This window comes from Myotis yumanensis, unplaced genomic scaffold, assembly GCF_028538775.1.
Source record: "Myotis yumanensis isolate MYYU_CA2020_CCGP unplaced genomic scaffold, mMyoYum1.0.hap1 SCAF_15, whole genome shotgun sequence".
NCBI lineage: Eukaryota > Metazoa > Chordata > Mammalia > Chiroptera > Vespertilionidae > Myotis > Myotis yumanensis.
Genome location: NW_027223766.1, coordinates 25,217,719 through 25,241,650, shown reverse-complemented (window position 1 = coordinate 25,241,650; position 23,932 = coordinate 25,217,719). Strand labels below are relative to the sequence as shown.

Below are 23,932 nucleotides of genomic sequence, written 5' to 3'. Positions count from 1 at the left end.
CGAAAAGAGAGATACTTTGGAAGACAGCAAATAAAACTAAAGAGAAAGAAGGGGTTGAAACAAGATGGGATTGAACAAGAAAGAAGAAAACAGAAGAGATGCCTGACAATAAAGATAATGCCTTCCTCATGCTAACAGAAAAGAGCTCCTGAACTGAGAATTGCCAGCCTCCAAATGATTCCACAGTAGCTGGCCAAATATGAAAAAAATGTAAAACCACAATGTCCATTGAAAAATATTAGAAAGCAGAGGATAAAGATTAAAACATTTCAGGCTACTTGAAAATTTATACAAAGCAGAGAAAAACTATAATACAGCATTCCAACATTATTAAAAATAAATAAGCAACAACATTAAAAAGAGCCCGGCTGGGGTGGCTCAATGGTTGAGCATCAACCCATGAACCAAGAGGTCACTGGTTTGATCCCCAGTCAGGGCACATGCTGGGGTTGGGGGCTGGATCCCCAGTAGGGAGCATGCAGGAGGCAGCCAATTGATGTTTCTCTCTCAACAATGTTTCTATCTCTCTATTCTTCTCCCTTCTTCTCTCTCTAAAAAATCAATAAAACATTTTAAAAATGTTTTTGTTTGCTATGAAACAAACAAAAACTCAAGAAAAGATGAACAAACAATAGAAAGACATAAAATGGGAACTCATAACACAAGAAAAATAAAAGACAAAATCACTGAAGACTCCACACTAAATCAGAATACACAAAGGACAATTGACTTGTCCAAAAGCATAGCAAGCAATGAGACAAGCAAAAAAATTAAACAAATAAAAAGAATGATAAAGTGACAGATACAGAAGTCAGTGAAAGAAAACAAATATACATTAGGAGTTCCTGAGAAAGAAAAACAAAATAATGAAAGAGAACTAATCTTTAAAATTATGATTCAATGTTCCTGAAATAAAAGACCTAATTGTCCACATTGAGAGACATACTATGTAGACATCTGACCAGAATGCCAAATCTGAATCAGAGATAGAGCATTGCTCTATTATTAGACTACAAAGATAGAGCTCTTTGGCATTCCAGGCAAAAAAGACCAAGCCCCTTCCAAGGGAAAGAAAATCAATTACCAGCCTTTTTGCCAACAAGAATCAACATGTGCCCACACAAATACCACAGCAGTTCAACAATGTCTACATTATCCAAGAAAAAAGGGTGTAAGATGGGTGCAATCAATAAATTTAATGAATTTAAGAGGAAACCAAAGATAAGAAAAAGATGGAAGAATAAAGATATGTAAATGTTATCTCAGAGTTGCTTGGGGAGGCTCAAAAGATACCATTTAAATCTGAAGAGTTAAATAATAGTGTAGAAAGATAAGCATAAAAAAAAAAAGATATGAATGGTGGGTGGTCAAGAAGAAGGCTAAAATAAGCTGACTTAATTGTTGCTCACAGGAGAGAACCAACAGATAATTCCTAAAGAAAGGGACCATATAATATTAAGGTGTAAAAAAACAAATTTAACCTAAGAAACAATAATTCTAGTTTGAATCACACTGAATATATAAAAATCCATGAGATCCTAAGTATATATAAGAAAAGGAGAAAGCCTGCTCTTTCCCCACCTGAAAATAACATTTGTTCTCACTGCAGGGAGTTTTCACCCTAACTCCTTAACTGAAAACTGGTATAGGAAAAGAGTTACACGCTTATCTTGTAAGAACAATATTTCAAGACAAATTAATAACTTCAGTTGATGGAGAAATTTCCCTTATAGAAAAATTCTAGCTATTATATGTAGAAAAAAGTTAGAAGATCCCATTTTTATTTTTAATAGATCATAAAATGAAAAGTTTAATATGACTCACATCCTGGGTGGGACAGAGCAGGACAACATGAGAGTTCATCACACTACCCAGAAGGGAGAGCAATTTAAAATTTATGAATTGTTTATTTCTGGAACTCTCCATTTAATATTTTTAGACCGTGGTTGATCTCAGGTAACTGAACCACAGAAAATAAAACTGCAATAAGAGGAGACTACTGTATATAAAAATTTGTTACAATTTTATATTTGAAATTATTCTTAATAAAATTTTTTTAAAAGAAAAAATTTAAAAAGACAGAGAAGAAAAAAGAAAAATCCTCTAAATTTTTTTTAAATGATCCAAAAATATGATTTTACTAAGAAGTGAATTTACAATGTTGTATCTCTAGAGGTCAGTATTGTATAAGAGAATTAAGATAGCATTATATCAGTGGATAGTACCAGAATTATTTTATTTATTTATTCTTTAATCCTCACCTGAGGATATTTTTCCACTTATTTTAGAGAGAGTGGAAGAGAGCGGGAAAGACAGACAGAAATATTGATGTGGGAGAAACACATCGATTGGTTGCCTCCTGCACATGCCCTGACCAGGGCCCCCGCCAGGGAGGAGCCTGCAACCGAGGTATGTGCCCTTGACTGGAATCGAACCTGGAACCTTTCGGTTCACAGGCCAACACTCTATCCGCTGAGCCAAACCAGCTAGGGCATACAAGAATAATTTTAGATAAAAATTACTAATTTAGTATTTTTAAAAATATATTTCGTGTTACATAAATTCAATACATTGTCATAACACTTCTATGAACAAAATTAGTTCAATCACCTTAAAAAACACAGTAGGTACTTAAATACTAATGATTGATGATGAGGTAATGGTGAAAAGGTATAATAACAGCTTACAGAATGTGTTTATTCTCTCTGTAAGATATGCTTTTAAAAAGTCCAACAAAAATAACATGTGTCTGATCAGGAATTGAACTGAGCCACACTGGCCAGGGCTACAACTTATTTTTAATAGCTACAATTTTCACCGCATGGATATACTACACTTATACATTTATACATTACTTTATTAAAATACTACTCAAGTATCTCTTGCTTCTAAGAATTTCAAATTCAATGAATTAATTCTAATTAAATCTGGTAAGAATTTTCGTCAGCTTTGAAAAAACTGCCGCCAATAATATCTACCTCCCATTTATTATAGTCGTGTTGCTAAATTCTGGTAAACACACTATTTGACAGTTGGTATTCTGCAAACATCAATATACAGTCTGGATCTGAAAATAACAGTCCAAGAATAAGGCACACCAAACAAACCTTTGATCCAGGAATAGTAGGTCAACCTACACCTAATTAAGGACTATGGATTATTCTGGGTATCTGCTGACTAGCAAGCACCTTATGTTCCAGTATGCTGGGCAAGAAAGCTGTATCACAGAAGAACAGGGCATTTCATTAGTAACTCACAAAGAGTTTTTTGGAACACAACTTATTCCTATAAGTTAGAGATTTTGGGCTTTTTTATTCTAAGGCGTTAAATAAGCCTATGGGGAGAAATACATCTTTTTATAAAGATTTTTTTTTCAATGGGCAGTTTCCTATCCCAATTTTCCCCCCTAAAATGAACAGATGTGGAATCTAGGGCCCAAAGAATGTGAATCTATTTGCTTATCTGACATCAATTTCCTCTGCATTCCCTTTATTACAGTTCTAATTCCCTTTGAAGTAGCAGGCTCAGCTTGTAGCTAAGGGTGCCATGTGACATCGGGCCAATGAGATGAAGGAGAGGGCCAAGTTAATAAAAAGAATGGCTAGAATAGATCTTTTGTGTATCTTCTTTCCTCTTTTTTCCTGCCTAGCATAGACCCATGGAAACTGGAAGCACCAAACTTTGAGTATAAAATAAAAAGCCATCTTCTAAGAAAAAAGCAAAAACAGAAAAGTCAGCTTAACAGCATTATAAAGCCACTAAACAATCCCTACTCTTTGGCCGTCTTATTAGGTGAGAAAATAAAGCTTGTATTTGTTTAACCACTGTAATCAGATTTACTTTATATGCAGCTAAAGGAAATCCTGCTATAGAAGAGGCAATAAGGGACATTGTCAGAAGAATGAGGGCTTCAAAGACTTAAGCCCTGTCCTGAACTTTAATATACCTATTTTCTTTTTTATTAAAAACATCACTGTCACTGTAATTCCTATTTTACATTCCTTCCAGAGTTATTTTAAGGCTGAAGTGATTTTATGTCAATACATTTTATAAACTGAAAACACTAAACAAATGTGAGATAGTCAAAAAGAGTAGCTAGCTCTTACAGTAACATTGATAAATGTATGGTTTTCACTGTAAGAGCTGGTAAGCCCCTTTTCCATCTATAAATGACAATAACGTTTTTCCTTATCACATAGTTATCAAAAAGTTGAACCGAGATAGCTTTAAGTATACTACAAACTACTAAATACTATACAAATGTTAGTATTCATGGAATTATAATTATAAAAGTGATGTGCTATACTGATTTGCACAAAATTCCTGGGTTGATTCCTCCTCTAATTTAGCTGGATGAGCTTGAGGAATGTATCAATTTTCTCAGTCTCATTTTTCTCATCTCTAAATGGGAATTGTAATTGTATCCCTCACTCACATACTATATTAAGTGTATTAGTACTGCTATTGAGATTTTCACAGTGACACCATCCATTTTTTATGTGTTGAGGTTGGCAATGCCCTTAAGCACCATAATATGCCCTTAACCACCACAGGATCAAGCTCATTTCCTGATATGACAACAGATTTTGTTAAGACCACTTCAGGGTGGATCTCAGAATCCACACAGAATCCAACGTGTAAGAGCCCTGGACCTCAGCTACTGGGGCATCCATATAGCTGTATTCCTCAATACACTAAGAATCTCTCATCTTCATTACACATTGTCTATACTCTAAAGAAAGTTTAGACAGCCCTGCTTTGTCATGTATTCTGAGGACCAACAATAAAATCCTTACTGTAGCCAGTGAAGGGGTGTGGTGGTGGGGGGGGGTGGATTGACTCTAATAATTACTGAGCTACAGGTGAGATTCTGACAGGATGGTAAATACTATAGACCAGCGGTTCTCAACCTGTGGGTCTCGAACCGTTTGGGGGTCGAATGACCCTTTCACAGGGGTCGCCTAAGACCATCGGAAAACACATATATAATTACATATTGTTTTTGTGATTAATCACTATGCTTTAATTATGTTCAATTTGTAACAATGAAAATACATCTTGCATATCAGATATTTACATTACGATTCATAACAGTAGCAAAATTACAGTTATGAAGTAGCAATGAAAATAATTTTATGGTTGGGGGTCACCACAACATGAGGAACTGTATGAAAGGGTCGCGGCATTAGGAAGGTTGAGAACCACTGATATAGACAAATGATATAATAACATTAACTCGTGCTCTAACATATTTCTTACCTGTATATTCAGAAAAAGGCTTATGTATTACTCCTAGGACAGGTTTACCATATACAGCCACACAAACCATAGTAGTGACATACTTTCGAAGATCCTCTGTAAGAAATAAACAAACAAACAAACACAATTGTTAAAGTAACATATAAATTCAGGATAGAATGTTAGTTTACTTCATTAAAAATGTATGTACATTTTATAAAATGTCTTTCACAGTCAACAATCCCCTCAAAGAGTCTACAGCCGTAGGCAAACTACGGCCCGGATCTGGCCCGTCTGAAATGAATAAAACTAAAAAAAAAAAGAAGACGTACCCTTTTATGTAATGATGTTTACTTTGAATTTATATTAGTTCACACAAACACTCCATCCATGCTTTTGTTCCGGCCCTCCGGTCCAGTTTAAGAACCCATTGTGGCCCTCGAGTCAAAAAGTTTGCCCACCCCTGGTCTAGAAGTAAGAGCCAGTTTAAGGAAGTAGTTGAGTTTTGGTTTTATAAGCAAATTACCTGGGTTATTCCCCCAGATTACCATTTTATTAGCTGTATTTCTTTGAGCATATTATTTAAATTCAGTTTCCTCATCTGTAAAGTACAGACACTAATTAAGTACTCATCTTTAAATATTAAAATTATTTTTAATTTTAGTATTAAATTTAAAAAATAACCATCTCTGCACAAGGGATGAGCTCACTACATATTATCACTATTATATGATCAAACCAATCTCAGTTTCAGAAAAACATTTTATGCACAATATTGTTTTATAATTTCAGTTATTATTAGATATACAATATAGTGTATTCTCCCTATTCTCGAAATAGTTATTTATTGAGTGTCTATTAAGGGTCAAGTTCAGTGCTTAAGCTCTAGAATATCAAGGTGACAAAGCAGAAGCCCCCACATTCAGAGAACTTACCACCTAGAAGGAAGACAAATATATAAGCAACCAACTTTAACATATGTACCAAGAGAACAGAGAAAAGGCAAGCATTAGATACCTCTGTAAGAAGCAAGGCATAGGAAAGGATCCATAGAAATGAAATCTGAACTAACACTAGGTAAAAAGAATGAAAATAGGGGTAGGGTGGTAATTCTATTTTGCTAATTATTTGCTCTCTGGGTGACTAGGGTTTACTATTTTGAATTTTAACAATAGAGGTATATGCAATAAAATCAAAATTCCCACTATCACAGGTAAATATTGTATTCTGACTATATAAATAAATATCTAAACAACACATAACTCAATATATAAGCAAGCACCTCAATAAGTAAGTGCCAAATAGGAACCATTTGTTGTAACTGATAAAACTCCCTTTCACTGAAGAATCAGTGACACAATGAGCCACATCACCAATAAGCCAGTGTGGCTCAATGGTTCAGCATCAACCTTTGATTTAGGAGGTCACAGTTCAATTCCCAGTCAGGGCACATGTCTGGGTTGCAGGATCAATCTCCAACAGGGGGTGTGCAGGAGGCAGTCAATCAATGATTCTCTCTCATCACTGATGTTTCTGTCTTCCTCCCTCTCTCTTTCTCTCTGAAATTAATTTTTAATAAATAATAATATATACATTTATATAAAAAAAGAATATGGCATAAATTGGTTGGGGGAGGAGGCATTGAGAATAACAGATCCAGTGCAAATGGGTTATATGACACTACATTAACCCAGCTCTCTGTCTTAAAATCTAATGGAAAAGCTGTCTGAGATTGGAAAAATATCTACTACCATGTACATAATACCTGCTCACATTCTGATTTTCTGATATATAACAACAATCTAAAGTTTGAGATCAATTTTAATTTTAAAATTACCCGTATACTCCTGTGTAGCATCAAGTGGGTCGATCCAGACAGTAACACTTTCTGCTGGTACCTCCTTGGGGGTGGCTATTTCCTTCAGGATGTCCTCAGGAATTTTACGATCCCATAAGATAACCTCCTGATCGGTTGCATCCACATGTTCTTCTGTATTTATCTGCATCAAAAAGAGATAAGTTAAACATTTTTTAGAGTAAGAAAAAAATCACTACCTAGGAAAGCACAAAAGAGAAAAACCTTTCAGATAAAAATCACATAAATTTAAAGTAGGTAAATCAATATTTTTTTTTTATTTCAAGACATTTCATTACAAAATGAAACTATATTGTAAGAGAAATTACAACAATATTTTGTCTTTAAGTACTTTCCAATCCAATATTCAAACTTACCTTGTTGTCAAAGAAAGACAAAGACTCCAAATATAGAGAAATATAAAGTAAGCCTCAAAGAAACAAGCGGATACTGTGCTTTCTGACAAGCTCCCTTTCCAGAGTAGATCAATGTGTTTATGCTGAATGTGATGCCATGCCTAGACCATTACTACAGAGTCAGTGTTTATAACACTAACAGTGTATGAGCAAAGTCACAGGGTGAAAGCCCACAGCTATCAGCAATCTCTGGAAAGTACCCTGATATAGCCTAAATTGCCATCGAAGAGGTTAAAAATAGTAATATCCTTGAAACTCCAAGCCAAATAAATCATAAAATATTTTTAATACAGTGTATAGTAAACATCCAATTCATCCACTCACTTTTTCCTTTGTTGGTTTAGCAAATGTTTACTGATTCTTACTATATACCAGACATGCATGATGTTGATCCATGTGAGACAAACGTCTGTCGTTGTGGAGCTTACATTCTATTGAAGGAGATAAACAATATACAAAATAAATAAATAAGGCATGTGGCATGCTAGAGAAAATAAAATAGGGAAAAACAGGACGTGTGAGTAGGAGAGTAGAAAAGGGTTGTTCTTTAAGATAGGGTGGCTAGGATTATTCATTATGGCCCCAAAATGGAAACTACCAAATGTCCATCAACGGATGAATGGATGAGCAAAATATGGTACATCCATACCATAGAACATTATTCAGCCATAAAAAGAAATGAGGTACTGATTCATACCATAGCATGGAGAAACCCTAAAACATTATACTAAATGAAAAATAAGACAGAAGAAACTAAATACTGGATGATTCCATTTATGTGAAATGTCTAGGACAGGCAGATCTATGGAGATAGATTAGTGGTTGCCTGGGGCAGAGAGTAGAACAGGTAGCAGTAAATGGGCACAGGGATATTTTTAGGGTGATGAAATTTTCCTAAAACTGATTAATGACAATGGTTGCACAATTTGGCCTATTCATCAAAAACTACTGAATTGGACATTTGAAATGAGCAAATTATATGATACGTAAAATATGCTGCAATGATGTTGTTAGTTTGTTTTTAAAAGACAAGGTAGCTAAGAAAGGCAACACTGAAAAGGTGGTATTAGAGTGAAAATCTAAAGGAAGTGAGCCTACCACACACTCCAGCGCATGGAATAAAAATACAACAGCCTGAGGTGAGCGTGTGCCTGGTACATTCAGAGTACAGCAAGGAGGCAAGCACGGCTAGAGCAAGTGAGCTAAGAAAGGAGCTAAAGATGAGGTCTGAGGTCAGACAGTAATGGAAGCCAGATGTTGAAGGACCCTGCAGGAAGGACACAGTTAGTTGTCCTCCATCACAACCACTATTAATAATGTGCAGAGAGTCCTAGCCATTATAGAAAGCTAAAGGAGGGTGAGGGCATGGGAGAGAACAAGGATTAGAAAAGAAGCAGCAGCCGAAACCGGTTTGGCTCAGTGGATAGAGCGTCGGCCTGCGGACTGAAAGGTCCCGGGTTCGATTCCGGACAAGGGCATGTACCTGGGTTGCAGGCACCTCCCCAGTAGGAGATGTGCAGGAGGCAGCTGATCGATGTTTCTCTCTCATCGATGTTTCTAACTCTCTATCTCTCTCTCCCTTCCTCTCTGTAAAAAATCAATAAAATATATAAAAAAAAAGAAAAAAAGAAAAAGAAAAGAAGCAGCAAAATATGTAACTGATATCTGATTACTGAAAAAATTCAAAAAAATTGTGGCAATATTATAGAAAATAATTAAGTTGCTAGATACAAGGTGAATCATTATCAATCAACTGCATTTTTATATACTAGCAAGAAATATTAAAAGTATTTAACATTTACACTAACAACAGAAATAAAATACCTAGAAATAAATGTACCCAAGATTAGCAAAAACATTAATGCATCTATTCTTGCTGTGGGTTTTCTTTTCTTTTTTTTGCCTCAGGGTGTGCTGTAAGTTTTCTGCTGGACTCTCAGACTCCCAGAAAGGTACTCTTGTTCATGAGTAACCGCCAAAACCTATGTTCTGTGAGGGAATGTCAGTAGAGAATTCCTGCCATTTCGCAAACATCACTCTACAGTATTTTGTATCACCATGCAAAAACCACAGAATAAACCATGTATAATATACTAAAAAAATTCTGGTTTAAACCCCCATCTATCCCATATTTGGATTCCTAGAATAGCCTTTGATTGCTCTTGCCTCCTACAGTGTATTCTCGGATTCATTCATTCATTCATCCACTATTTAATGACTACACAAGCTAAATTGTTTTGGGTACTGGGATATAATAATGAACAAAAGAGACAAAAATCACTGCTTTTATGGAGCTTTCCTTCTCAACCCAGCAACCTGCCATCTTCCTAAATGAGACTGATTTTTTAAAAAATATATTTTATTGATTTTTTACAGAGAGGAAGGGAGAGAGATAGAGAGTTAGAAACATTGATGAGAGAGAAACATCGATCAGCTGCCTCCTGCACGCCCCCCACTGGGGATGTGCCCGCAACCAAGGTACATGCCCTTGACCGGAATCGAACCTGGGACCCTTCAGTCCGCAGGCCGACGCTCTATCCACTGAGCCAAACCGGTTTCGGCGTGACTGATTTTATTACCCCCTACTTAAACCTTCCAATAATTTCTCATTACACAGAGACAAAATCCAGACTGCTTATCATCTACAAGGCAAGGCCTGGATGATCTGTAACCTTTCTCTATTTGCACTCTTATTTACTACATCCCAGACTTACTTGTCCCTTAGCCTCAAGGCCTTTGTTTGTACTTGCACTCTTTTGCTCATATTCTCTTTCACCAAATCTCTGCATGATGGTCTGCTTCTTATCATTCAGCTCTCAGGTCAAATGATAGTGCCTCAGAGTGGCCTACCCCAACTACCCATGGCCAAAGCATGATCCCCCAATCACTCTTCCCACATGTTCTTACTTTTATTTCTTCAAAGCCCTTATCAGCATAAGTCACTTACTTGTTACCATGTTAACTATCTATCTTGACCTACTAGAACATAAGATCCGTGTGTTCAAAGGCACAGTTCCTTCATTACTGTAGTCCCATCTCCACTTTCTTATATAAACCAGTGCCTTAATAGGTGCTAAATACTTCTTGATTGACAACATTGTCCTTCATTAATGTAGTTTCATTTCTTCTCCACAACCATTCTACTCAATCTACTCTTCCTTCCTCACCTCTACTGCCTATCTCATCCTAGCCCTTAACTGGGAATTGAATAAGAAATCAAGAATCCAAAACACAATTAATGCTATTTACATGACAATTCAGTTACTTTGGGGTTAAAGAGGCTTTTGGTTAATACCTTAAGAAGGTACCATTTACATAAATCATTAAATATTAATAAATTTTTGAATATATTGTCTCAAGCTGTACCTATGACACAGTAGGAATTCAATAACTATTTTCTAAATGGATAAACACTGCTCTATCTTACTCTCTTCCCTTTTCAGAAGCCTTTTTCTATAAACTACTAGTCCTCTACTATATCCCTATAAATAATTAAACAGGCTCCAGTGACACATCATAAAAACAACATACAACAACAACAACAACAACAAAAAACTTCACAGAACCTCCTCTTAGTCCCACATAACACCCTAGCCAAGTTCCTTAGAAGCACAATTTCTTGAAGACTTGTCTTTACTCACTATCTCCCATCTTCTTCAATTTGCTTCCTTCCCCATGGAGCCATCAAGCAAACTCTCACAAAGTTCACCACTGACCTACGTTCAGAACCATTATTAAGAGTCCTAGAGGCCCGATGCACGAAATTCATGCATGGATAGGGTCCCTAGACCTGGCCGATCTGTGGGGCAACTGGCGGGGCGATAGAGGGGATGGGGGGGAAGGGAGGCCCCCACTGGCACCCGCCTTGGCCAGCCTGGTGCTGCCTGCTCACCGGCCCCGCCACCAGTCACCTCCCTCTGTGGGGCGACCTGCAGGGTGATGGGGGGAGGAGAGGAGGAAGGGAGTATGCCAGCCCACTCACAGGCCGGCCCCACCCCCCTGCCACCACCGCCACTGGTCACCTCCTGCTGCGGGGCGACCAGCGGGGTGATTGGGGGCCCCCACTGGCACCCGCCTTGGCTGGCCTGGGGCCTGCGGGCTGGGGACAGCTCCTGCTTTAAGTGTCTGCCCCCTGATGGTCAGTGTGCATCATAGCTACCGGTCATTCCAATGGTCGTTCTGCTGTCCGGTTGATTTCCATATTAGGCTTTTATTGTATAGGATAGGATGTGTTTTATCATCAGAATTCCAACTCCTCAATTTATTGGGAATGTGACTTACCTAGCCTAGTCAACTAATCTTTCTGAGCTGCAGTTACCAAGTGCTAAAAATGGATGACAAACATATCTCCCTACAGGGTTCTTTGTATGACTTAATGAAATAGAAAAGATAAAATAGTACAGTGCTTAACACAGAGTAAGCATTTAATAAAAGTTGGCTGCTACTATTATTAAATAACTAGAGGTCCAGTACATGAAATTTGTGCACTCAGTTTGGGGAGATCCCTCAGCCTGGCTTGCGCCCTCTCACTACCCGGGAGCCCTCAGGGGATGTCTGACTGCTGTGGAGGCAGGAGAGGCTCCCACCATCACCGCTCGACTAGCCAGCCATGAGCCAGGCTTCTGGCTGAGCAGTGCTCCCCCTGTGGGAGTGCACTGACCACCAGGGGGCAGCTCCTGTGTTGAGCGGGGTCAGGCCAAACCCGGCTCTCCCACATCCCCCAAGGTGTGCCGGATTGCAAGAGGGTGCAGACCAGGCCGAGAGATCCCACTACCTGCACAATCAGGGCTGGGGAGGGATGCAGGAGGTTGGTCAGCCAGGGAAGGACCGCAGGAAGGCTCCAGGGCATGTCCAGCCTGTCTCACTCAGTCCTGATTGGCCGGACCCCAGCAGCAAGCTAACCTACTGTTTGGAGTGTCTGCCCCTAGTGATCAGTGCACCTCATAGCGACTGGTCGACCAGTTGACTGTCTGACCCCTGGTGAGCTTAGCATATCATTAGCATATTAAGCTTTGATTGGTTGAACGGACGACTAGACGACTGGACACTTAGCATATTAGGCTTTTATTATGTAGGATTATTTTCAGTCTTTGTTATCCTTGGTTGTAGGACTCATCTTTCCCTTTCACACAATATTCTTTCATTAAGCAATCCTGTCCACAGCTGGTTTTAATCAATATCACATTTATGACTCACAAATTTGTATTTCTAATTCAGAAATATCAAGAGCTTCAGACCCATATGTATTAACTATCTCCTTAACATGTTCCCTTGAACATACAAGGCACCTCTAATTTAAGTCTAAGATAACACTTAATCTGCCCTCTAGTACTTATCATCCCTGACTCCCTTTCACCATCAGCAAAACCAGAAATAAGAGTCATTTTTGACACATCGCTAAAATTTGCCTCATATCCTTCCACATCTAACTTCTCTACAATCATAACTCCAATTCAAAATGTATCATCTCTCACTTGAAAAAGCCTCCTCAGTGGTCTACCACCTCCACTATTCTTCAAGCATCTACCCTGAGCCCTTCCAATCATTCAAAACTGTAGTTTAAGAGTACACTTTAGTTATACCTCTTAGAGTACCTTATCTATAGAATCAGACAGACCTGAGATGATTCTCAGTTCATGAAGTGAATCTCTGTGAACCTAAGATTATTTTCTAGCTGTATATCCTTTGGCAAATTATTTAGCCTCTCCAAGTCTCAATTTATCTGCAAAATGGAGGTAATAGTACTCACCTCTTGTTTTTGTCAAGTAAATAAATAGAGGCAATAAGAAACTTAATTCAGTGCTTGCCAGTTACTGAGGACTAAATAAATGTCATCTAGTAAAACAAGCTAAGTATAACTTTCCCATTGCCCAGGTTCTGGTCCTCATCTCCCACACAGCCTATTTTAAAAGTCTCCTGACTGGTCTCACCCACTCCAAGTGCCAAAAGCCAAAAAAAAGTATGGCACATTGTAAACTTCAAGAAGAGTCAGGTAAATCTTTTATAGGATTGAATTAAAGATCTGGTCCAAACTTCGTTGAGATACAGCTCCTGCCTACCTTTCTTCCATGTGCTTCTGATACAGGCTCATCAGGCTACTTGATTTTACTACAGTAAAATCCTCTATTGGGCCTATCCCAATGAATTTTTTTTTCTCTGTCTGCAATGTTTATTGCTGCGCTGATTATCACACTAGAGGCCCGGTGCACGAAAATCTGTGCACTGGGGGGGTCCCTCAGCCCGGCCTGCCCCCTCTCACAGTTCGGGAGCCCTCAGGGGATGTCCTACTGATAGCACAGGAAGTGGGCCTAACCACAGTCTGGCCTCCCTCTGCGGGAGGCAACTAGGCTGATCAGGGGAAGGCGCCACCCCCATCACCCTGCTGCTGCTGCCACTGCCAGCTGCAAGGCCTGAGTCCCGGGCCTTGCAGCTGCCAGGGCTCATGGCTGCTTGAGCCCTGGGCCTCGCAGCCACCGGAGCTCACGGCTGCCTGAGCCTACGGCTGTTGTGAGCCCCGGGCCTCGCAGCCACTGTGGCTTTGTCCAGATGGATGTCTGGAAGATGTCTGCCCTAATTAGCATATTACCCTTTTATTAGTATAGATTACTAGTTACCTTAAAAAAGAGAGGAAACTGTAAGACAAGTTTAATAATTGGCCTAGGCTGGAGACTGGACAAGATGTCAAAGGCAAGTGTTCTTTGCACTATACTAGAACTTCTCAACTTTTCTAGTGGGTACTCCTGTTGAAAGAATTTAACTACTACTCTAGAGGTCAGGAAGGCATAGATACAAGCTGCTCCTACCAGCCTGGAATATCATGCTTTATCTTAAAACAAATCATTGTCAAAACTCTGAACAAGTCGAGATGAGGACGGGAGCCCCTCAAATAAAGAATTCCCTTTAGCTCAGCCAGAGTGGCTCAGTGGTTGAGTGTCGACCAAGGAACCAGAAGGTCACGGTTCAATTCCCAGACAGGGCACATACCCGGGTTGCGAACTCGATCCCCAGTGTGGGGCATGAGGGAGGCAGCCGATCAATGATTCTCTCCCATCACTGATGTTTCTATTTATCTCTCTCTCTCCATCTTCCTTCCTTTATGAAATCAATACAAAATATATTTTTTTAAAAAGAATTTCCTTTACTTTAAATCATAAAAATAAATCTAAATTTGTCTGTTCTGTTTCTCTGCAAATCCACTCCAGCAATCTTCAGCCTTCATTTTCATCATTATACACAAGGATATAAGACGCTGTGTCATACCAATGATGCATTTATTATTTTCACACAGTGAAACCAAGCACTGCCAATGTGTTTAAGAAGAGAACTGCTGCCCTGAGAGCTCAACAAAGATCACTAACATGAAAAAAAGTTAAATATAAAAAGAAACCCAGGGATCCTAGGCCAAACTTTAGTTTTCTTAGGACAAACTTGAGCAGGGCTTCTCAAAGTGGGCACAAGTTGAAAAATTAGGCCAGGTAATTCCTTGTTATGGGGGTGTTTTCTATGCAGTGTGGGCTGTTTACCCTTTACCTACAGGATGTCAATAGCATTCTACCTCCAGTTGTGAGAACCAAAAATCTCCAGGCACTGCCAAATGTCCCCCAGAGGCAAAATTGTCCCCAGTTTAGTTATTGCTCCAGAGCAACGATTTTCAGTTGGTGTGCTGCAGGAGGCACACTGGTGTGCCACAAGAATTTTTAAAACATGGAATACCTCTTTAGTCAGGGGCACTGACTTCTTTTCCCTTTCCCTTAGGCCAGTGATCGGCAAATGCGGCCCCTTGAGTGTGGCTCTTGCACAAAATACCACGTGCGGGCGCGCACGTACAATATGATTGAAACTTCGTGGCCACACTCAAGGGGCCAAAGAGCCGCATGTGGCTCGCGAGCCACAGTTTGCCGACCACTGACTTAGGCTGTCAAATAAAAAAAGACAACAGCCAGCACAACGATAGCTGTCCAGTGTGAATGAATCAAAATTATACCTATTTTTTTGTTAGATCTGCAAAAAATATACATTTTGGTGTGCTGCATAATTTTAGTAATTAGTTTACGTGTGTCATGAGATGAAAAAGGTTGAAAATTGTTGCTCTATCCCAAGGGGTGGGCAAACTTTTTGACTCGAGGGCCACAATGGGTTCTTAAACTGGACCGGAGGGCCGGAACAAAAGCATGGATGGAGTGTTTGTGTGAACTAATATAAATTCAAAGTAAACATCATTACATAAAAGGGTACGGTCTTTTTTTTTTTTAGTTTTATCCATTTCAAACAGGCCGGATCCGGCCCGTGGGCCGTAGTTTGCCCATGGCTGCTCTAGAGCAAGCATGTCAAACTCAAAAGGCTAACATGGGCCAAAAAAACGAGGCACGGGCCCACGGGCTGTGAGTTTGACATGCTTGCTCTAGAGTGACATGCTATATTGTTTTTCTGAGGGGTGAACTTTATTAGGAAAGCTCACCCTAGCCAGTTTGCCTCAGTGACTAAAGCAGTTGGCTGGTGGACTGAAGGGTCACAGATTTGATTCTGGTCTAGAGCACATGCCAAGGTTGTGGGCTCAACCCCAGTGGGGGGTGGGGGGCGTGCAGAACGCAGCCAATCAGTGATTTTCTCTCATCATTGATGTTTCTATCTCTCTCTCTCCCTTTCCGAAATCAATAAAGTGATTTTAGAAAAGGTATGAGAACAAAGCATAGATGTTTAAAATATATTGGAAAGCTCAAGCATCTTACTCTAGGAAAGTCGTGGGAGAAAAAAAGAGACCTCTTTCCATTTGCACAGGCACCAGTATAAAAGAAAAGAGTATCTGTGGCTTCTTGATATTGATTTTCCATAATAAACTGAGCGGGATTTGATTTAAGTTCCTTACCAAAATATTGCAGGTGAGGCTTCAAAAACAACCAGACATTTAAGACTGTACTTCTGCGTGTTGGGAGAAGGAAGTGAAGAAAGAAAAGAATCTATGGCTGAGTCCCTATTTAGTTGGCTACAACATTTGGCCTCTAGTCTAACAACATAGTGACAAAAGGAGATAGCTCAACATGACACTATCCTATTTTGGCATTGTATAATCAGCGGTTCTCAACCTGTGGGTCGAGACCCCTTTGGCTGTCAAACGACCCTTTCACAAGGGTCATATCAGATATTTACATTACGATTCATAACAGTAGCAACATTACAGTTATGAAGTAGCAACGAAAATAATTTTATGGTTGGGTCACAACATGAGGAACTGTATTTAAAGGGCCAGAAGGTTGAGAACCACTGGAAATGAACATAACCTCCTCTATTCCACCAATCACCACCCAAAATGAACACCAAAGACTACATGCAAACATTCAAACAATCCCAAGAAGACAAGGAGACTTCAACATCTACAATTCCGAAAGTTTAGCTTCAGTGTTTAATAAAAGGCAGCTCTCTATCCTTGGCAGCTGTTCCCTTAGTGTTTGCTAATAAGTGAGAAAGCAAACTCAGAATCCTGTGGAAGTTACCCAAGACAAAAGCTTTGGCAGAAGTGGAGTGGGGTGGAGTTGGCATGTGAACACACATGCACAAACAGATTTATGTTTTCAATATTTAAGAATATTTTTATCTTTACCTTAAAAAAATTCAACTCTGCTTACCATATTTCACTATTATTGCTTTTAAGCTTGTACAGTTTTGTTTCCCTAGAAACCACACTGTAAGTTGTTCTAAGTAGCCTCCTAAAGCTCTAGCTAAAATGAAGTTAGATTGATGATATAAACTATGCAGTAAAGTGCCATGAGCTTCAGATTTCCCATCTGTAAAGTGGGCATAAATAAAATTTACTTCTGAAGTCGCTGTGAGGATCAAATGAAGTCCTGTGTAGCCAGTATCTGGGCACCTAGAATATACTCAATAAATTGTTACTATTGCTACTGTTACAACTATGTCAACTTCTCTGAAACTCCTCTTTCTTCTACCAACTCTAGGGAACCAGAGAGATGCAAACACAGGCAAGTATAAACTGTGATAAAGCAGGGCAGGGCCAAAGAAAAGTTGAAAATGTTGTGCGTTGTGTTTGAGAATTCCTGTGTGAATTACATCTGGTATTGAGCAGCTCATGATGAAAGCCAATGTTACTTGCTGCAAAAAAATAAATAAATAAATAAATAAGAAAAGGAAAAAAAGACAGAAAGAGGAAGAAAGAAAAGCGCAGAAATAATAAGACAGACTAGAACGAGGGTCACACATGCTATGTAATTCTACAGTGACAGCACTTTCCTAACTCTCCCAAAGAAGCGCCGGGTTAGATTTCATTGTTGATCTAATTAACTACATTCCACCGGAAACAATTTTTCTTCCCAGTAGCCAAAAATGTCTGAATTTCCCTAATACAGCAATGCCTTCCCAGAAAGATTCCTTACTAGGAATCTACCCCCCAAAAAAGCAAATGCTCTTCAATTCTTATTTTCTGGCGTAAATAAGGGAATAGACAGTTGAAATGAAGTTGCTGAGAAATATACTGCCAAGAAGTTCCTTCAAGGGCCCTCAGAATATGTGCCATTCAGAGGATCCTGATGACACTACGACCAAGTAGCCATCCCACCAGGGCCGCGCGCCATGGCACCTCCTCCACGGTTGCTGACCTTCCGTTGATGCCTGGTAGGTCGGCCAGAAAACGTGTGTTAATCGAGTCACCGTCTTTCCAGCAAGGAAATCAGGGGTGGCTGGAGGCCCGTGGGGGTTCTAGTGCAAGCCCTTTCATTCCACAGAGGAGCCCGAGGCAGGCCGTGAAGGGAAGCTCAGCCCTTTGATGTGAAAGCTCCGGATCCCAGGCACAATGCCGACCACGCACACGCACTCGGGAAGGGGCCAGACGGCCTGGGCCTTAGACGGCCTGCCATCCCCCCGGCTCTTCCAGGAACTGTGTGACCTTGAAGCATCTCCAGTCCAGGGTCTCCATCTCCATCCCCATCTGTGCAACGGGAGCGAGAGCCCCCCGACCTGGGGCTGGGGGAGGAGGAGCCTACGTGCTGGGGCCCGTTCCCGGGCTCCCGGGCTCCCGGGCTCCCACGCTCCCGGCCCGCCGCGCCCCCCGCGCCCGGCGCTCGCGGCACCCACCCACCTGCACGTTGGGGAAGGCGGTCTTGAGCAGGTAGAACATCTTGCGGTTGGACAGCACGTCCCCGCTGGTCATCTTGTCGTCGGCCCCCTCGCGCGTCTTCCCCTTGGACTTCTCGTGCAGGACGTTGCTTTCGCGAACGCGCCGCACCTCGTCGCCCCCGCGGACGGCGGCCAGCACCGACACGGCCAGCATCTCGCGCAGGTCCACGGTGCCGCCGTCGGCCGCGGCCACGGGCCCCGCCGGGCCGCCCGCGGGCTCGCCGCCCAGGCCGAAGAGGCTGAAGCGGCCGGCCAGGAAGCCCGAGTAGAGGTGGTAGAGCACGCCGAGCCCCAGCAAGCAGAACACGGCCACCCCCAGGGGGGACAGGCGGATGCCCATGGGGGCCATGGCGCCGGAGGCCGGGCGCTCCGGGCGGCGGCCTTCACCGGCCTCCCCGCGCAGCCGCCGCGCTCCCTCCCGGGCCGGGCACCGCGCGCTCTACACCGGCGCCCGCTCCCCGGCGCCCGCGCGCCCCATCGCTCCTTCCCGGGAGAGGCTGAGCCGCGCCGCGGAGCGCCCCTTCGCCGTCCCGCGCGCCCCACTCGCCAGGACGGTGCAGCCGGGTCTCACATCCACGTTCGCCAACTGCCGGGAGGTGAAAGGGTAGCGTGGGTGTGTATCCGGGTTACGCCAAGGGGCGGGGCGAGAGTAAGGGGCGGGGCGGGCCGGCTGGCTACGTGCTTCTGCTCCGGGGGGTGTTGCACTGGCTGCCTCCTTTCTTTGGGAGGGCGCAGGATTTGGGTTTGCAAATCGCTCCTGGGTATGGGAAGCTACCTTCCAGGCAAGGAAGGCTACTGACTGCCCTGTGAACATTTAATCTCCCCTTGAACGCCAGTGTATGGCTGAACTAAAGGAACACAGGAAAATAAGTCATTTTAAGAGAGATCTGCAGGGTTTTTTCATCGGCGCTTGTGTTTTTTAATCTGCTCCCTGCACTCTTGCAGGCATAGCAATAGGTGAGCGGTGACAGGGGGCATTTTACTTGACTCTTTATCTGTTAGCATCTCTTGTCATCTAAATGCTTATGCAGTGGGAAGACCAGGGAGGGTTGGGGGACTGGAGGGAGGGGAGTAAGAGATCAACCGAAGGACTTGTATGCATCCATATAACCATAACTAATGGACATAAGACACTGGGGGGTAAGGGAGGGCAGGGGCTTGTTAAGGGCGGGGGGGAAAAAAGGACACTTATGTAATACCCTTTGTAATACTTTTAGCGAAAAATAAAAAATAAAAAAAAATAAAAATAAAAAAAATAAAAATAAATAAAAATAAAAAAATAAATGCTTATGCGTTTATATCGGTCTATATAGACATCATGCCTTACCTCTACCTGATAGTATAAACCATCCTCTGTGCCAGTGATTTTCAACCTTTTTCATCTCATGGCACACATAAACTAATCACTAAAATTCTGCAGCACACCAAAATATACATTTTTTTGCAGATCTGAAAAAAAAAAAGATAAAATTTAGATTCATTCACACCGGACAGCGTTGTGTTAGCTGTTGTCATTTTTGTTTGTTTGTTTGTTTGTTTGTTTGACAATCTAAGGGAAAAGAGGTTAGTGCCCCTGACTAAATAGTTTAGAAATCTTTTAGAAATTCTTGTGACACGCCAGTGTGCCTCCTGCAGCACACTGGTTGAAAATGGCTGCTATATGTAGCTGAAAAACATACTTTGTTCCCGGGCTTTCATAATGAAAAAATACTTCATCCTTCTCTCACTTTCAAGGACATGTATTTATACTTTCCTCCCAGAGGTTGAGGGGGCAGAGAAATTGCCTGAGCAAGTCCGCTTGATATAAAGTTCGTCCCAGGATGGTCAGTCAAGATAGAATATACAATCTTTGAGTCAACATAAGCCCTCCAAATGTACTTATAGAAGCATTTAATAGAAATAACTGCCTTCTACTATGCTGCTGATCTTAGCAAGAATAGTGGATATTTACATTTTAATTAGTGTTATAATTGTATTTATAAGTTTACCATCCATCTCAAAAGTGAATATTAAGATGTGCAGTATCATTCTTAAATGTTAGAATATTTACATAAAATGAACTGAAAATGCAGCCTATTTTACTGTTCAAAGCCAAAAGTCATTGGTTTTAAGTGGGCTTTAATATTAAGGAACTTAGAAACTGCAAGTTTGGATTCCGAACATCCATTGCTAGGCAAGTCATTAGAGACAGCCTGACCTTTACCACTTGGAGTTCAGGGCATCTGTATAATTTGCATACGGATATACAGATACAATAAACAAAGACTATTGATCGCTTGGTTTCCCTGCCAGCAATCTGTAACAAGCTTAAAAATAATCACAGCACAAAATCAAGTACAAATACAAATCGATGAAAGAACAGTTCCTGGAGTGTTGGCAGCACCAGACAAAGGAACTGGCACTGTCCTTGTTAGCTTTTGGGAGCATCTCCAAAATTAGACAAAGCTCCTCTCAGTAGAAATCTGAAAGTGAAGGTCACCAAATCCAAGGATAAATATAAAGATTAAGGCATAAAATATGTAAGGTGTCAATTCAACAGAACGCCCTGAAACTGCACTATGAGCTCGACAAAACGTATGAGTTGGGTAAGTAGTTATGAAAATATTCAAAGCATCATTGGAAACCTGGTTGAGGTTTGTAAAAATAAACTGAACATTGTTTTCCAAGGATATTGGAAAGGAGTATCAAGTCGTGGTCACCGTGACACTGTGCGAAGCATCAGTGAGACAACTAGAGAGATACTAAGAGCACTGGAGCGTTTTTGCTATGAGAACGGGATTTAAGAATTGAGGGAGAAGATGTCAAGGCATGTGAAAAGAATGAGAGCGAGTTTAAAGGTCAGAGTTTCAAGAGGTGACAACTGATGAAAGATAACATGTAATCGTTAGCAACTTCATGCCAAAAAGGAAAATATTAATTAATTACATGGGGGACAGTAATGCTGTCTTAAAACCTTCATAAGAATTTGAAGGAAACTTGCATTTCCAGTAACAAGTTGTTAGAACCTTTAAAAATGTGTTTATAGGAATGAAAATTATATGAAAGTAAATGTAGAATAATTCGCTAATTTGTGGTTTGTGCATTGAGGCAAACTGGTCTTCCAAAAATAACCTTTTCTCTGGTTGTTGAGGAAGATGTGGACTACCTAATATTTCTTCTGTGTAAATACTAATAGCAACAAAAATTGACATACAGTAGAAACTTGTTGTTAATCTCACCTGAGGATGTTTTTTCCCATTGATTTTTTTTAGAGACAGTGGAAGTGAGGAAGGTGAGGAGAGAGAGAGAGAGAGAGAGAGAGAGAGAGACTGACTATGTGTTGTCTCCTGAACCGCCTGGACTGAGGCCAGGGATCAAACCAACAACCCAGGTATGTGCCCTTGGCCAGTAATCAAACCTGCTACCCTTTGGTGCAAGGGTCGATGCTCCAACAACTGAGAAACACTGACCAGGGCTATAGTAGGAACTTCTTTAATCACCTTCCAATTAACCGGCTTGCTAAATACTGCTCCCCACCACCTGTGTGGTCACACCTAGTAAGGTTAAGTGCTCTTGGGGCACCTGCCCCCTTTCACTCCCACTAGTAGAACTTTATATACTTCTTGAGTTAGTTTTTCAATCCCATTTTGACATCGTGGCTATTATTATAAATACATATAAATTAAATATTATGTAAAACAAGCAAATGTTAATATAAATATAAAGCTGAAAGCTTTGGATGACTTGATATAGGTGAGTTGCTTAAAAACAAAAATTGCCATTAAATTAGATTTGGAGCAAAAACTGTAGTTGATTGTGAAGAAAAGAATCAAAAGTTTAAACAGATGCTGAAAGTAGATTGCTTAATTTATAAGCACCTAAGGTGATCATCCTAGATGATGCATTACTCATAAGGTTGAAATAAGTGCACGGATAAAAGATAAGATGTGGTATACACACAACAGGATATTACTCAGCCATAAAAAAGATTGAAATCTTGCTATTTGTGACAACATGTATGGACCTTGAGGTCATTATGCTAAGTTAAATAAGTGAGACAGAGAAGGACAAATACCATATGTTCTCACTTACTAGTATAAGTAGAAGCTAGAAAAACAAAATAAATGAATAAAACAGATACAGATCCGCTGATATAGAGAACAAGCTGATGTTTGTCAAGGGTGGTGGTGAATGGGAATAAACATTTTTTAAGTCACAGGTTATATAATCCTATATAATAAAAGGCTAATACACAAATCGACCGAACAGCGGAACAAAGGCTCCCTATGATGCGCACTGACCACCAGGGGGCAGACACTCAATGCAGGAGCTGCCCCCTGGTGGTCAGTGTGCTCCCACAGGGAGAGTGCCGCTCAGCCAGAAGCCCTGAGCTGGGCTCACAGCTGGTGAGGGCAGAGGATGTGGCGGGAGCCTCGCCCACCTCTGCAGTGCGCTAAGGATGTCTGACTGACAGCTTAGGCCCCCCACCTAAACTGTCAGTCAGACATCCCCCGAGGGCTCCAAGACTGCGAGAGGGCACAGGCCAGGCTGAGGGACCCTCACCCCCCACCAGTGCACAAATTTCATGCACCGGGCCTCTAGTTCCATTTATATTAAACATCCAGAATAGGTAAATCCACAGATACAGAAAGTAGATTAGTGCCTGCAAGAGGCTGGTGGATGGAGGGAATGGGGAGTGATTGCTAATGGGCCCAGAGCTTCTTTGCCAGCTGATGAAATGTTCTGGAAATAGACAATAGTGTTTATGAGGGGGGAAAAAGAACTGCAAGTAGTGAATATACACAAAGAAAAGTCTATATCTTATATTAAAAGATAAGCAAGTGATAATGTATGGACAACTTTTAAGTGTTTAAGATGTCTAGTTGTTGTTTTTTATAATTTCCCACATTAGTTGTGCTTTCTCAATTAACTGACCCACTCCAGTCCTGATTATATCCAACAAAGGACCTCTCCTAAATGCCTGGATTTTGAGACCTTTCTATAAATACCATCTGTCCTCAAGCTCTCCATTATATGTGAAGTAAATAATACTTATTAGTGAAACATTATTAACATCATAAATGATGAGGATATTTTGGTTTGTCTAAATGACTCCTGACCTCAAAATTTACCTTGGAGAAACGGTGTGTGTGTGTGTGTGTGTGTGTGTGTGTGTGTGGTGAGAGAAAGAGAAATCTACCAGTTAGTTTCCTTGTATTTTTCTTTTTTTTAAAGTGCTTTTTAGGGGGACAATATAATTAATTAGAGGTTCAGGATAGTTGGACCCTAGGTAAAAATGCGTTTGCTACCGTTCTGA

The 23,932-nt window shown here is 40.8% G+C and overlaps 1 protein-coding gene across 1 annotated transcript in view; it reads right to left on the bottom strand.

The window, feature by feature from the left end:
* BPNT2 (3'(2'), 5'-bisphosphate nucleotidase 2) overlaps positions 1 to 19,214 on the bottom strand; it is a 28,064-nt gene extending 8,850 nt beyond the window's left edge. The window contains exons 1-3 of the mRNA XM_070392774.1: positions 18,599 to 19,214; positions 7,076 to 7,238; positions 5,260 to 5,355 (exon numbers count right to left, since the gene is read on the bottom strand). Of these exons, the coding sequence (XP_070248875.1) occupies positions 5,260 to 5,355; positions 7,076 to 7,238; positions 18,599 to 18,985 (646 nt within the window). The 5' untranslated portion in view covers positions 18,986 to 19,214. The remainder of the gene's footprint in view (positions 1 to 5,259; positions 5,356 to 7,075; positions 7,239 to 18,598) is intronic.
* Positions 19,215 to 23,932: the final 4,718 nt, after the last annotated feature.